This window comes from Corythoichthys intestinalis, chromosome 10, assembly GCF_030265065.1.
Source record: "Corythoichthys intestinalis isolate RoL2023-P3 chromosome 10, ASM3026506v1, whole genome shotgun sequence".
Lineage (NCBI taxonomy): Eukaryota > Metazoa > Chordata > Actinopteri > Syngnathiformes > Syngnathidae > Corythoichthys > Corythoichthys intestinalis.
Genome location: NC_080404.1, coordinates 33,561,683 through 33,578,907, shown reverse-complemented (window position 1 = coordinate 33,578,907; position 17,225 = coordinate 33,561,683). Strand labels below are relative to the sequence as shown.

Here is a 17,225-nt window from a genome sequence, read left to right as displayed (position 1 = left end):
TCTTCATATAAACAGTATACACAGTGGGGCAAATAAGTATTTAGTCAAACACTAATTGTACAAGTTCTCCCACTTGAAAATATTAGAGAGGCCTGTAATTGTCAACATGGGTAAGCCTCAACCATGAGAGACAGAATGTGAAAAAAAAAAAAAAAAAAACAGAAAATCACATTGTTTGATTTTTAAAGAATTTATCAGCAAATCATGGTGGAAAATAAGTATTTGGTCAATACCTTTGTTGGCAATAACGTCGGCCAAAAGTTTTCTGTAACTCTTCACACGCTTTTCACACACTGTTGCTGGTATTTTGGCCCATTTCGCCATGCAGATCTCCTCTAGAGCAGTGATGTTTTGGGGCTGTCGTTGGGCAACACAGAATTTAAACTCCCTCCACAGATTTTCTATGGTGTTGAGATCTGGAGACTGGCTAGACAACTCCAGGACCTTGAAATGTTTCTTAAGAAGCCATTTCTTTGTTGCCCTGGCTGTGTGTTTGGGATCATTGTCATGCTGAAAGACCCAGCCACGTCTCATCTTCAATGCCCTTGCTGATGGAAGGAGATTTTCAGTCAAAATCTCTCGATACATGGCCCCATTCATTCTTTCCTTTACACAGATCAGTCGTTCCTTTGCGGAAAAACAGCCCCAAAGCATGATGTTTCCACCCCCATGCTTCACAATGGGTAAGGTATTCTTTGGATGCAATTCAGTATTCTTTCTCCTCCAAACACGAGAACCTGTGTTTCTACCAAAAAGTTCTATTTTGGTTCCATCTGACCATAACACGTTCTCCCAGTCCTCTTCTGGATCATCCAAATGCTCTCTACCGAACCGCAGACGGGCCTGGACGTGTACTGGCTTCAGCAGGGGGTCACGTCTGGCAGTGCAGGATTTGAGTCCCTGGCGGTGCATTGTGTTACTGATAGTAGCCTTTGTTGCTGTGGTCCCAGCTCTCTGTAGGTCATTCACTGGGTCCCCCAGTGTGGTTCTGGGATTTTTGCTCACCGTTCTTGTTATCATTTTGACGCCACGGAGTGAGATCTTGCATGGAGCCCCAGATCGAGAGAGATTATCAGTGGTCTTGTACGTCTTCCATTTTCTAATAATTGCTCCCACAATTGATTTCTTTACACCAAGCGTTTTACCTATTGCAGATTTAGTCTTCCCAGCCTGGTGCAGGTCTACAATTTTGTCTCTGATGTCCTTCGACAGCTCTTTGTTATTGGCCATAGTGGAGTTTGGAGTGTGACTGACTGAGATTGTGGATAGGTGTCTTTTATACCGATAATGAGTTAAAACAGGTGGCATTAATACAGGTAACGAGTGGAGCACCGTTAGACCTTGTTAGAAGAAGTTAGACCTTTTTGACAGCCAGAAATCTTGCTTGTTTATGGGTGACCAAGTGCTTATTTTCCACTCTAATTTGGAAATAAATTCTTTAAAAATCAAACAATGTGATTTTCTGTTTTTTTCTTTCCACATTCTGTCTCTCATGGTTGAGGTTTACACATGTTGAAAATTAGAGGCCTCTCTAATCTTCTCAAGTAGGAGGACTTGCACAATTGGTGGTTGACTAAATACTTATTTGCCCCACTGTATATATACCGGTATATATATCGTGCTATCGGCATGGTATCGGTATCTGCCGATACTGCACAGCCAAGTATCGGTGCCATAAAATGGTATCGGTGCAACGCTAATTAAAATACCTGAGTGGGGAAGGCATAAACAGCGTTGCCAAACTAGCAACTTTGTCGCTAAATTTGGCGACTTTATTGGTTAAAAGTGTTTTCTTTTTCTGTTGTTTTTTTAACTCACTTTTTGCTTCTCCCACGACGTTATTCCTCTCTCCTACAGCATCCATTACAATTACATGCAAATTGCCAATTATGCAAATTAGGTGATGACATCTAGTGACTTCTAGCAAATTTTAGGACAGCCAATTGCTACTTTCCTTCCTGGGGAGTTGGCAACACTGGGCATAAAATTAGACAAGAGGTATTTTTCGTCAAGAAAGAAAAAAAAACTAAATTTACAAGATGCCCAAATTTATTTGCAAAATAACATCAGCCAAATTCATCTCACATCTAAAAAAAAAACAAGGTCATCGAAGTTGGCCCATTCTCCACACTCCATATTTCTCACTCATGCCGCCACGCTCCATTTGTATCCTCCCAAAACAACTGCTGCAGACGTGGGCTGATTGTCAGATAGTGTTGTACGCAGCAGGTGGAAACCGGGTGCCTGTTCGCACAGCTGGTGCAGCAATTGTGTGCTGGAGAAAACTTGCATGTGCTGATACAAGTTAGTAGATATTGGAGTGAACATGCTGTGACACTAAAGTATTTTTTTTAACTTTTTTTTTTCATAACATTGGATGCTTTTTGACCAGGTTTATATAGAATTTCCTTTTTCAAGCTTGTTTAGTTAATCATTTTTAGGCTTTTCTGCAAAACTGTGGATTTTCATTAATATGCAGCTGTCTGGATCCAATTTAAATACTCAGTATTTACATTTCAACACTTTGCTCTGATTGACCGTCAGTGCGCTGGTTGGTAGCTCGTGGGTGTTGGCAACGCGTGTGGTTACTTTGACACATCACAGAGACACTGACTACAATCGTCCTTCAATGACACAAAGCTTTCCTATTTCACAATTATCCAAAAATAAAATACTCATGACACTCCTGCTAAAATTTAGCAGGGATATGTGCGCATGCATGCACAGAGAGGTGTATTTTAGTCAGGAGGTAAGCTTTCACTTGGGACTTCCTGGTTCCAAAATGCTTAGATATCCCTTATTTCCACGTCAATAATACATTCACTCATTTCAATGACTGAATTCACTCACTCACTCACGCACGGCTGGAGTTTATCAGCGCATAGCAGTCGTCCAGGGGAGACGCAAAAGCAATAGAAAAAAAATGTCGATTGAGAGCCCGGCGAGGAGGCTTTTTGCTGGCGAACAAGCCGAGCAAAGTCTCTTGGCCGGCTAGACGGTAAACAGTGGCGTGGGTTGGAGGTTGCGGGAAAAAAGTGACCAAGACAAGAACTGGTCGGGTGACAAAAGTATTGTACGAAACCACAGCAAATGCAGATGTATAAAATCAAAATCTGCAATATTTACATACTATATGCTTGGTGTGGCTCAGCTAAGAACCACAAAGTGGTAACCTCCAGACGGCTTTTGTCAGCGCTCCCGCCTCCTATACTATTTGGTGTGGAGGATGAACGAAGACGGACGGTTTGACATCACACCGTGACCAATTTGAAAACCTACGGTTTGCAGAATTTGATTGATTGGATGATTGAAAACACAAACAACAAAAAAACCACACAGATAACAAACTTTAACCAAATAACACTTCCATCTCAACCTATCTTATGCATGAAAGACTTCAGAACATTGGAAAATGACTTTAATGCCTCTCTAAGAAGAATACGATTTCAAACATTAGACAACCTAACCTCCAAATTCACTGCTGTCTGGTAAACAAATGGACCATGTTTATCTGTCCTGGTTTAAAATAGTCTTGTGTAAGAGCCCTCTGAGGGTTGTGATTAAGCAAGAACAGGGGAGATAAAGTTGATCAATACGTTTAATAGTGTTTAATTGCACTTTAGCTTTTGGTAATTGAACTGAAGTTTGTTTCCCTCCTTGGTTAAGTTCAATTGGATATGTGTAAACATAGCAAATGCAATCTAGAGGGCACCAAATTGACTTTAAGGTGGTTTTGGTAAGCTTCCAAATGACCCATACGCCTTTGTAATTACCTCATCAACTCAAACAGAACTAGTGAGGACATGTGCAATTTAGAGTGTACTGTAGAAAGAAAATTGGATTGAAAATGGCAAAAACATGCGGAAATACTGCCCACTTATAGATATTCTTCCTGCATGTGATGCAGGGAACCTCTTTTCGCAGTGCCAACATGAAGTCACATTTAAATCTTAAGAGCGAGACATTCCAGAGGCTTGGGGTTGTGGCAGAAGACCTGACATCATTAGTCCTCTCAGGATGACCATCACACTCCACTTGCTCTTGGACAAGAGCTGTGAGCTGGGCAGCACCACGAGGCCAGCTAACATCAGATAGCCGCACTTTGACACTGGATAGCAGGGAGCCCACCACCAGATAGCACATGCCACTTGCTTTCAACTACATTGCCAGAAATGAGGTTAAATGGTTTGAACTCCACCATACAGAACCCCTTCTATTTTTACTTTCAGTTCAGACAGCCTCTATGCTGAGATGAGAAGCAGGGACGTTCTCGGAAGGGGCTATGAACACGTACTGGAAAAGTTAGACAATGCAAAACTTGCATTGTTTTTTTTTCTTTTTTACATTTGCAAAATTGGAAACAGCTGTTCCATCATAAACGCTATGCAACTTACGAGAAGTGAATGAGTGAGAAGACGCAAATCTCAGACGACCCGATCGCTCATTTTCTTTCATCCTGCAACCTCTTCCCTTCTTAAAAATCCCTTCAGGGAAAGTTCTTTGTGACTAACAAGCATGGTGTTTACAATCTACCCAATCTCCCACCATCTTTTTCCACGGACATATTCAGGTGGTTGTGAGGCGGTTGAGAACAGCTGTTCAAGTGTACGTAGCATCAGACATTGAACAAAACAAGGTAGCACGAGCAATGATATAAACTTACCGAGAAGCTGGACTCCCTTGGTCTTTCCGTAGACATCAACAAGAGCCCACAAAGGTAGAAAGGAATTAACTTGTCTGAACAACCTCTTGGGGATGCTTTCATTGATCCGGTAGAGCACCCGACCCTTCCTGGTCACCCAAAAGGAGATGACTGTCTCAGAGCAGAGAAGAGCTTCTGGCAAAGGTTTGACCCAGAAGTTGCTCTGAGAAGCCAGATCAGGACATGAATACTTGGGCAAGGATTTGGGGTTCATCCTGGCCGGATCTAGGCTTGTAAAACCAATACGTAGAGCACCTTGCCAAGCGTGGTGGGTATGTGTGATCTGGTGGCGAAGAAATATTAAGAAAAATTAGAGTGATATAAAAGGCAATAAAAAAAAGTAAGGCCTTATCATATCTTGGTTTTCCTGCCAGGTGCTGCAGGTCAGCGCATTAAGATGACAGCACTCAAGTACAAGTTTGCCCATATTTGGAAGTGCTGGTGCAGTAACCACAAAGGAAGTAAAAGGGAGGCTATTCTTGTCGGTTGGTTTATTGCTGTTAGTACTCTGACATTTCCTATTAGATGTGCATTTTGGTGTCACTTCAACGTTGCGAGTGAATGTAACATTTTTCTATTCAAGGCTGCGATGTTAAAAGGCATTCGGGTGCACTCGCATTGCAAAATACAGTGTGAAAAGGTATTTAGTGTAATAAGTAACTTGATAACACAAGTATTTTAAGCTAGATGCATGTGTATGTATGGCGCTCTGAACTCAGCATATCCATCAACTGCACTGGCAAATGTTTCTCTATTGAATAGCATTCACTGTACTCTAGAGAAGACAGCATTCCTCCAACAAGGTCTGCCGTGCTCTCTTTTCGAGACATAGATGGCCTGACAGGTGAAGTGGAAACTTGTGCTGAGCTGCCTCTTTGGCCAACACAAATAAGAAAGTGAGAAAACACGAAAGGAGAAAAAAGAAGTGAGAAGACAAGCATGTGTGAAGGAGGACTTCATCTAACAGTTGCACTTGAAAAAATGACTGCTCTTTCTTTTGATATTGCATGAACAGGAAATATACTCTAAAAATGCAGCACAGTAATACGATGTAATGTGGTACAGTTACACAGATTAACAATTAGCTAAATGGGTGATTGGTGGATGCATGAATGATAGGTAGTTGTACAAAGAAAACAAGGAAACAAAGGAGATGTTATGACCTATGTTGTTTGGATAAGGGATGTCCCGATCCAGGTTTTTGCACTTCCGATCCGATACCGATATTGTTTTGCACTTCCGATCCCATACCGATACTGGCCGATACCGATACCGACCTATCTGAGCATGTGTTAAAGTTTAAAGTTATTTAGCCTCCTTACTTAGTTGTCAGACTCATGTTGAAAAAGGTTTTAGTACCCTTGATAACTACTAGCCAGCTGAATTAGGTGAGTTTGAATAACACACAACGGTTGGTAACAATAAACTGACCTGTTTATTCAGTGACAAACACAAAACATTATAAATAACAAACAGAAATGGCATAGTCAGTAAGTAAAACGTGCAAATAATATTGTAAACTGTCTTAAAAAAGCAACCACACCAACAACCTCAGTGGAAAATCCCACAAATCCACCAAGCAATTAGATGCTTTTAATGTTTCGTGCATTAGTTACAAAAATTGTATAAAAAGCCTCTCAGGTTTAAATAAACGAATATTTCAGTATCAAGTTAACATTTTAAAACAGTAAATAAAATACTCAAGTCCCCATTCTGTAACAGCAGCTTTAAACTACATTCAATTCATTTAATTTTGCGAATCAACTGTTAAAGTTGTTAAAATTGCACCGTTATTCCATAATTTCCCTTCTGTCTACTTTCAACATGTGAAAGTTTTAAAACTGTTTAGAATATAGATTCAATCAAGATTTTGCCGATTTAGGAGTATTTTAGATAAAAAGTTAATTAGGTTCGCTTGGAAGGTTCACAACAGCCTACTAGGGAAGTCTTGTTTTCAATACTTCAATGTTGCTAACGCAGTCGAGTCTGTCGTGTAGCATCTGGTTCTATATAAATATGATATCTATTATCTCCAGTAAACGACGTTGACGTAGTTTGTTGCGGCTGTCAGCAGAAGTCAGGTATTCTTGTGTTTTTTATCCAGCGGCATGAGTTGAGCTAAAGCCGTGAGTTGAGCATTGGCATTACCCGGGTCTAAGACAAGTTATGTTTACTTTCAGGACGCAATGCGGTCAGTTTCTCATTGCGTCTCGAAGACCGCCGTGTGTTATTAGTTCCGCTTTACTTGACATATTTCAATAATCGGAATTTGGATGTTTGTGAATCGTTCAAGAATCTTCAGCGGCCGAATCGCGTGTTGGATGGTGCGTCTTTACTCACGTGAGATAATGGCTCGTCATCCAGAATGAATTCTTCGGCAATGACTCTTGTTATTCCCTGGGCTTTTGGACTGTCGAGTGCCAGTTTGTCACGCATAGCAAAAGTTTCTGCCAGTGTTAGTTGCGTAGGACCTTTCTTTTTGTCTTAGGTTTTCTTAACATACTCCTCATATTGTTTGTGGTGGTATTTCGCTAAATGCTTGATTAGGTTGGTTGCATTAAAACCTCTTACAGCTTTACCACTACGCTTGACTTTATTGTGGCATATGTTGCTCTCTGCCTCTTCGTCTTTGTCGTCCTTTAAGGTGAAATGATCCCGCACAGCTGACATTTTTACCGATTAAGTCTCTCGGTTGGGAGACAGTAATGTAAATGTAGTGTGTTGAAGGTGTGCCGTAAAATGCGGACCGGATTTTAGGGAAACTGGATCGGAAGTCCGGATCGGAATTTTTCCCGTGTTCCGATCTGATACCGATGCGCATTTTTTTGCCCATATCGGCGTCTGATCTGATCCAAAAATCAGATCGGGACATCTCTAGTTTGGATGCTGATGATGATGTGAGGTGAACTAATTAAGGAATTATGGGTTGGTCGGTTTCATAAATGTGAGGATGGATGGATGGATGGATGGATGGATGGATGGATGGATGGATGGATGGATGGATGGATGGATGGATGGATGGATGGATGGATGGATGGATGGATGGATGGATGGATGGATGGATGGATGGACGGACGGACGGACCAACGGACCAACGGATTTGGATGGGTGGGTCCTTGGTGTGATAAATGGAAGTGTGGCTAAACAATAAGAGGATTGATTAGTTAATCATGATATATGGATTTAAAAGTGGCTAAAATATATGAACAAATGGATAGAAGATAAATGAATAGACAGACAAATAGATGAATGATAAATATGTTAAAAAATGAAATAGACTGGTAATGATTGATGAGCTGATTCATAAATGGATGGAACTACTTCACAATTAATGACTGGATAGATTGGTTGAGGAACAATAGATGGGTAGATGATGAATGGATGAAAAAATGGATGCTTGGTCAGATGAACAGAAATGGATGTTATTAAGGGGCTAGTAAAGATTTAGGGTGATGGTTAGAATTAGACTGGACAGTTCATGGGTGGATGAGAAAATGGCTTGACAATGGCATGATTGGCAGATAGATGGCTTTACTGTCGGTTATAACAATGGGAAAATGAGCAGAATGCCGATGGATGAATTAACAAATGGCTGGATACCCGATTAATGCATTAATGCATGATGGACATAATGGTTATCCTGATGGAACAAAGTGATGGATGGACTACATATGATTAATTGATAGGTAAATGGAACACAATATAGTTTCACAGTTGCGTGGATTTAAATCATAGATGGGATAATATGAATGGGCAGATAATTGGACTAGGAACGGTAAATGGATGGATGGATTAAAAATAAATAGACAATGGATGGATGACCTATGGATTGATTTAGTATTTCATGATTGATGCTGCATTGATAATTGGATGACTGATGTGTGGGCTTATGGGCTTATAAATAAATAAATTAATCAATTAATTAAATAATTTAATGAAGGAACAGGTTAAAGGACAACTAGAAATGCTAAAACAGATGAAGTATGGATAGACCAATACATGACCAATGGATGAAAAGACAAATGGCTAGATGATCGGTAGTAATGGATAGGCTGACAATCAAACTGTATTGAAGCAACCAAGAAGACAAAGAAGACATGCTGCCATGGAAACAATACACATGATCTGGCTCACCTTCAACCGGACCACCTCATTGACCGACACAGATCTGTTGCAAAAGACAATGGCGTTGCAGAAGCTCCCTCTTCTAGTGACGTTCCTCTGTGATTGGTCTATGATGATCTGGGAGCCCTTCGTTGTGGGGTGGAATAGAAGCGGTGGCTCGCTCTCTTGGACCAACGGTAGATTATAGGTCGGGCGTCGAGCTTGTTTGCTCTGATGCGGGGCGCACGGTACAATACAGCATGGACACTGGCAGTGCGGCCTGTGGTGGTGGCTCAAGGTGGATGGGAAGGAGGGAACTATACAATCTTCGGCATGATGTTCGTAGAATGAGTAGCCCGGAAGAGACGTAATGGGAACTGGACCACGTAAGGGATCTGCACACACAATTGCTGTTGTATTAACACCTGTAACACTATAGAGGAAAAAAGTACGCACCGCCTGATATCACTTGTAAATATGCTTTTTCTCTGTACCCATTCGTTATAAGTGTAACACGTAATAAATTGTATTTTATTAGGTTTTTCAAATAAATATTTTATTTCATCATATGACTCATATTTCATGAAAGAATGGAAATTTCTGAGCTTGTAAATGAGAATGGTACTGCAAATTGGAGAGTCAAAGCATCCATGAAAATAAAATTATTGGCCTAGTCGTTGTATTGTTTTTAGAGGTTGGAGGATGAGTATTAGACCTGTGCACAAATCGATGGTCTTTGAAATTGGCATTTCAGTGGACGTGGAAAAGCAATTAGCAAAACCAAATTTTTAGATTTGGATCCAAACAAAATAAATTTTCTTGTGTGGCTCTACTTTTGAGACCATTTAATTTTCATTTAAAATTCATAATTACAACGACAGACATGCTTAGAACTTAGGTTTTCTTCAATTGGCTTGTGGACATGACATCTACACAAGTTGTCATTAATGTGTTAACTCTGATACCTCATTAAAAATCCCAAAGTTGCCAAGCTACATTCAACAAAACCGTGAAGCAGGAACACAAATGTTTTATGTCAAACCACATGTTGCCGTGTTTTGACACCCACACTTGTGTACCCTATCCTTTCTGTTGTTTGTGTGACCTTGGAATGTCAAGAGATTTTCACCCCGGTGACAAATTATCAATCGACCCAAGATAGTCGGGATTGGTAAAGTCTGATTGAGTGCTTCTTCAGACACATCGATGTTGTTTCTATTACAGGAGTGCCACACGGCTGATTAACACATGCAATTTGGACGTTTAATCGGCATTTAATCTCAAAAAGTCTTGATGGCCAAGAATCACAACCAACAGTGCATTTCTCGCTCTCTCTGCACGCTCTGTCTTCTCTGTAGAACAAGGCACCATTGTCTTGGTCAAAGCCACGATGACTACTTCCACCATCCTACACGTGGGATGTCATGTTTTACGTCATGTCTCGTGGAAAATAAAACACCATTGTCTCAAACCACAACTTGACAGGAATATTGCTGCTTAGACCACAATCAAACACAAAACTAACAAGTATACATTCACACTTACATAATTAAAACAGGTTTCTGGTGTAATTACCCAACAGTTAATAGAAGAAAATACCTCAATACTGGTGAGCGCAAAAGCCTCATGAGGTGGCATTGATCCAGTTTAAACTATTCACTTTAGGTTATAGGTGAAGCAACAAGGACAAATGTCATGGAGCAGACAGTAAAAAAGTTCCGGTATGGTCATCCTGCAGAAAGAGTAAACTAAAGTGTGCCAAATGAAAAATGTGATCCAAATTGGCTATTATAGAGTTATCTGTAACCAAGTGATTCTGAAACTGTGATACGCGGGCTCCATCTCGTCATATTTGAAGAACTCGCTGAATTAAATTTATTAACAGTACAAAATATTTTAGGTGTGTTCTACATTTATTTAAAATACATGTCGATTGCAGTTCAGCTGCATTTAAAGTTAAGATAAAATACGTTTGCAATAACCGGTAATAAATTAGAATGCTTTATTTTTAAATGTATATAAACACAATTTCTACTTGATTTTTTTGCAAAATATGTTTGAAAATATTATTTAAGTACAGTGTTTCTTCGCTTTGCCTATATAAATAATAAAGAGTATTTACGTCGTATCTGAACAAATCTGGGGGTGAATACAAACACCTTCCGCCTGCATATTAAAGACATCAGCCTACTTTCATCTTCATAATATTTCTCATCTGCGCCACTCTTGCCTGTAGCCTAGTCACCTCCCGGATTGAATATTGGAAGTGACTGCTCTTCAGGTTCCCAAATAAATCTTTCTAGAAAATGCAGCTCCAGCAAAACTCAGCAGTCGAACCCCACACCACATCAGCTCCATCCTCGTCAACTCCATTGGCTTCCAGTAAAACAAAGATTTACAAGATCTTCTTCATCCCCTTCAAAGCTCTTCACAACCTACCTCCAATCTCCCCTTCCACTTTGCTTTCTTCTACCCTCCATCTTTGTCCGTTGTACCTATCTCACCACCTTTGGTTCCAGAGCATGTAGTTTCTCTGCGCCCAGCTCTGGAACACCCTACCTCCAGACTTTCGCAAAGTCAAAACACATCTGTTCAATTTACCTTACCCACCTTGATCCTCAGTTCTGTTTTATCTGTGACCTCTTAATTTTTTTTTACTTTTATCTTGGTTTTAATCTTGTTACTATTAATTTGTATTTCTTGTATAGTGTCCTTGAGTTCTTTAAAAGGCCCTTTGAAAAAAAATGTATTATTATTATTACTTTGACCCACAAATGAAGGTGGTATTTGGTGTCAAAACTTCAAAAACTGCTGTCAGAAAACAGTACGGCAGATTTAACGATAATAATAAAAATTGCTTTTTTATTTTAGTGATTGTGTATTCATTTACATTACTAAATGTATTTGTTCACACTTTGACAAGGATGAAAGTGATTCAGGTGTGAACTTGACATTTTTGCAATGTATGGGGTTTTGCTGCTTCCAATCTGAGATTTCAAAGGCACCACAGACCAAAATACCAATGACAAGCGTAAACATAACCTATGAGGGTGGAGTTGGGGCAAGCCCTTAAATCTCCTTTGTGTCATGATAGCCTATTAGCAATGTTGTAAAAGACAGTTTTGTTCAGAAACAGTGGCGCCTCCAGAAATTTTTCATAGGGGTGGCCAGATGGGGCCACTTAAAATCTTGGGGTGGCCAAAACTAAAAGCTATAATTTCAGGTTTTCATGATATTATTGCAGTAAAAAGGTCAGGGGAAAACTATCAGAAAGACTTAAGGACACGGCTACTGATATACCTTGGTGTATTGTGTAATGTTTGATGTTACTAATGATTTAATGTGCATAGTCCGTAACTGTCAAGTCAACATTTTGAGTTCCACAAAAATTCTGTTTTATTGTGTTATGTATATATTAGGCATAAGGTGTACATTTAAGTAGGGCTGTCAAACGATTAAAATTTTTAATTGAGTTAATCACAGCTTAAAAATTAATTAATCGTAATTAATCGCAATTCAAACCATCTCTAAAATATGCCATATTTTTCTGTAAATTATTGTTGGAATGGAAAGATAAGACAAGACGGATATATACATTCAACATACTGTACATAAGTACTGTATTTGTTTATTATAACAATAAATCCACAAGATGGCATTAACATTATTAACATTCTTTCTGTGAAAGGAATCCATGGATAGACAGACTTGTAATTCTTAAAGGATAAATGTTTGTATATTGTGAATAAATATTGCCATCTAGTGTATTTGTTGAGCTTTCAGTAAATGATGCAGTAGCGACTTAACTGTTCTGCCCAAATGCATGATGGGAAGTGGTGCAACCATGACTGTGTGTGGTGGCTGCAAATGTTATATCTTCTCTGCGTTGAGTACACTACAGGGTGTTAAGAAAAAGATCGACTCCTGTCATTCTTCCCCACAATATTGAATAAACATGTTCATCAGTGCTGCTTTTGGGAGTTCTAAAACTTGAGATTAACTATTTAGAAAACAGCCAGCCATGTAGACAAATACACTCACCTCCATATACTTTCATGCTGTTAGACTGCTATTTTATTTGAAAATGAATTTTTAGTTTTCCTTTCAGTTGCATCAACACGCATTCAAGGTACAACTATCCACTGAGAAATCTTAAGTGACCAAACTCCATAAATATACAGCAACTTGTGCTAAAATATTACATCAAAACTGAGTATTATTTAACTTTGCTACTTTATCTTTAAAACCACTCTAGTATTGGATACTACTTGAAATTGCGAGTGGACTGATATTCTGTATGAGCTCATCAGTTTTTGTCATTCAGGTTCACCTTCAAAATGTATGTAATCACTCCACTTGTTTACATCACAGGTGCCTGTGAACTTAAAATGACAAACACGCAGGGGGGAGTCGGACCTAAAGTGATTGATGGGCCCTTGAGCGGGACAAGACGACCCTGACAGGCATTATTGATATACACAGGGTTTCGGGTTCCAGTGAGATGAGAGGGTGCCATTGGGCGGCCAAGAATTTCCTACACGACCGATATCGCTACTCACCACCAACACGCCCTGGAGGAGAAATTTGGCAAAGATGGAGTCCATCTGTCTGTCTGTTTACAGCTCTGATTCACAGTATAGCTTCTTCAGCACTAATCACTCTAAGCTGCAGTCGTTCCTTCTTCAATATACCTAACTACGGGGGGGGCTGGAATAATATCACTATAACGTATCCTAATCAGAACCTCTCAGTCATTAAGAGAATGGAACATTATAATGTCTGAGGTATTAAGTGGCCAAACATTTGCTCACTAATGATTCAAAGACAATACTTTCATTGGACGCACATCTTTATGACATGTTCTACACACCGCTTGGCTGACTGAAGTGTCTGCAACAGGTGGCTAAATCGTTTTCTTTCCCTCATCAAAACACATTTCTAAACTTTTAGGAGGTGAAATATTAATGTCTCAATGGAACTTCATGACCTTTTCTATTTAAAGATAATATTACCTAATACGGAATTTGACTTGAAACTTGAAACTTTGGTTTCACAATGACTCTAAGAATCATTTGAGAGTCACTCAAGTAACCAAAACCCAATGACAAACACACATTTCTACAAATAAAAGAAAGATTTATGATGATACTTCCATTTATTTGTGCGGTGGGTAAGATTGAATATTTTCACAGGCTCTGTGGAACCAATGGGCCACACGGTCCACCCCATGCATTAAACTACTGTATTTTTAGCCTGTTAAAAGACTTCTACACACTATGTGCTGTGATGTAATGTAATATATCATGTAAAGATGTCTACTATCATGTTGCAGTTTTTTGCCTTTATAGTGACTTTGCTTTCCTCTTCTGTTTGCAGTCAGGTCGGCATTGGAATCGAGAAACTGTTCTCAATTGCCTTCAACTACTCTTCATCTCATTGACTGGCATTGAGGGCAATAGATGTCTCATTCATTTTGACTGGGAGGGATGGCAGTGATCATTCACTCCCAGTTCAAATGGATTGAACACCTATCGCTATCAAAGGAAGCCAATGATTCAAGAGAAAAACTGTTTTACAGGTATATACAAAGACTAAAACTGCTATGATGCCTCATTAAGATGTCGATGCAAAAATAAGACCAAAGTTGTCTTAAAGGGTATGACAACACCTGGGGAAATGCTAATATTCCATCATTTATCCATAAACGCATGCCTTTTGGATTCATATCATGCCACTTCGTGTAATTACACACATCGCAACACCAAGAAAATGATAGAAATTTGGATCGATTGTCAAGCTAAAACGACCCGCCCCCGAGATCCCGGAAATCTAGCATATTGTGTGCGTGACGTCACTACAAGGAAACAACCGGCTCAGTGCTTAGTAGTGAATGGCAGTGATGATGGCGGACAATTTTGTTTCTAGTTGCAGCGACGAATCCGACGCAACGAACATTCTTCTGATGGTGACGAGGACAGTTATGAACCTTTCTATGGTGTTTTGGGTTATCAATTTGAGCCCAAACGAAAGCCAATGCAGCCTAATGAAAGGATCATTGAGGTGAGCAATCACACTGATGAAACACCGGCAACAACAGATTGTGTGGGTAACACCGAATGGTTTGTTTTGCATTTCTTTTTGTGAAGCTGATACACCGTGACCGCAAAATAAAGTAATTTATAGAATAATTATCATTTATTGTGCTATCATCTGTTTTCGCTCTGCCAACCGACACAAATTTGAATGGGATTAGAGGATTTTTTCTATATATTTTACGAGCGATAATTTATACATGTGTCCAGTCCTATATGCAATGTTTTTTATTATAAAAGAGTACTCACTCTGGCCATTTCCCTCCTTTGCTTTGCCTGGGCTAGTGGGGTGGTCTCATCAGAGCCAGTCATCGTTCTCTTTCTTGATATCTCGGGACATTTAGGCGGCTGCGCGTGTAGGTGGGCACCGCATCTGCTTTCAGTAGCAATTTCTTAGCAAAACCTGATTTCATTTGTCCATAGTTCGTATAGCTTTCAGGTGTAAAATGCGCACCACACAAAACCGTGCCGGAGGCTGGGTCTGCAAAATTAGCCCTCTTAGCACTTACGAACTTTACTCTTTGTCTGCGTAGTCCAGCTCTTTTTCTCGCGTTTGGGAACTCATGGGTACTACATTGCGACAGATGGCTATTTGTACACCACATAGCATGACAGGTTTGAACCATTTTAGCGATTTTTTTTATAAAACACGAACGCAACTCTCTCGTCGATAAACAACGATGGCACCTGCCTCGACCTATTGTTTCCTTGTTATGACGTCTCCGCCCCATTCGGCTGTTTCCAGAATACATTCGGAAATGTTCGTAATTTTTCTATCTATTTTCGATAATTGCTCATGAATGTGATTTATTTTTTTGTTAACTTTATTAATATTTGTTATCTTGCCACATAACGGTTCTATTGATATCTCACAGCCCCTTAGTGTTTTAATACCCTTTAATTTTAGGTAGAGGCGCACGATAATTATCGGTCCGATAATAAGAATTATGACGTCATCCCAATAATTCCAATAACATGACATATTATCGGGTCTATTAATAATATTTTTGGCACTGTGTCGGTGGATTAGGATGTCTGCGTTTGTTTCCACTCCTGTTTTGCAAGTATGCAAAGCTTTATTAGTGTTCTAAAGGCTGTATTTTTCCTTCAATGAGTTATAAACCTTAGTATGGCAATTGATTGACTCAAATAATATTTATTTGAAAAAATTAATATGTGCACTTTTTTAAAGTCAAAACTGTTCTTGTCTTTGTTTTGTTCATTATAATAATGTTTATGTCATCATGAAAATTCTGGTTTGGTCAAAGGCAAATCTAAGCTGAATCAACCACTAATATTTTTGACCTACAGGTGTTCAAAAACTCATAAATTACTTATATAAACTTATATACATAATTATCGGTTATCGTATCAGTATCGGCCTGAGGAGCAGGAAGTTATCGATATCGGTGTCAAAAAATGGATATCGTGCACCCCTAATTTTAGGTTAGCAAGCAACCCCACACAACAATAACCAAGACAAGGGAAGAAGAAGAAAAAGAAGAAGAAGAAAAACAAACAACTTAAGTGCTACCACATCGTCTTTGGTGTAGTATTCTTTGGGAGGAAATAGAAGAACTTGCAATTCAGGAATGTTTAATTTGCAAAGTATAGTCATGGGTTCGTCCAAAGTAGCCCTGAGGGCAAAAAAGAACTGAACAGCTTTTTAACTAGTATCTCACTAAGTGCCCACATTATTTACAGGAACAATAACACATACCAAAAGAATCAAACAGGAGTTAAATAATAATAAAACAAATGTTTTGGACTTACTGTTGTTGTGTCTTGAGACCTGGCCCCCCATGGCCGCTGCTGCTGGATGCAAGGTGCGTTCACGGTCTTCTCCACTCGTAAGTTAATAGCGCATCCACGACAAACGCGTTCCAGTACCGCTTGTCCTTGACTGGTTCATTCCATGCACGCACGCGACGTATTTTCAGTACGGGAGTACGACGGGCGTTCGGGATGCTGCTGCTCGTTGTGTTAGTAGTCATACACACACACAAAAGCTTAAATGTTGGAGGCGTGCGTACGCTCCGCGCTTGCCTCATTTGCATAAAAGGTATGGGTGGGTGGAGCTTGTCTGAAAGTTCCATTTACGAGCGTGACTTGTTGATCTAACACTTTTGAAATGATGGAAATGTTCTCTTGAGCACACTGGAGTATATTTCCATGCAGGAAGTGTTTTAAAACTCAAATGATGATAGCATTATAAGTGTCAAGAAGAGAGCACCAAAGGAACAGTAGGTGCTTTAACTCCTTGAAGTTATTAAAGGCATGTAGAAATTTACTTAAATCATTGAATTTGGATATTTCGAACGGGGTTG

General features: G+C 39.5%; 1 protein-coding gene across 2 annotated transcripts in view; it reads right to left on the bottom strand.

Annotated features, from left to right (window-relative positions):
- LOC130923300 (E3 ubiquitin-protein ligase NEURL1-like) overlaps positions 1–16,889 on the bottom strand; it is a 51,662-nt gene extending 34,773 nt beyond the window's left edge. For both annotated transcript variants that reach the window (XM_057848911.1, XM_057848912.1), the window contains exons 1-3: positions 16,672–16,889; positions 8,837–9,201; positions 4,664–4,985 (exon numbers count right to left, since the gene is read on the bottom strand). In XM_057848911.1, coding sequence (XP_057704894.1) covers positions 4,664–4,985; positions 8,837–9,201; positions 16,672–16,702 — 718 coding nt within the window. In that variant the 5' untranslated portion in view covers positions 16,703–16,889. The remainder of the gene's footprint in view (positions 1–4,663; positions 4,986–8,836; positions 9,202–16,671) is intronic.
- Positions 16,890–17,225: the final 336 nt, after the last annotated feature.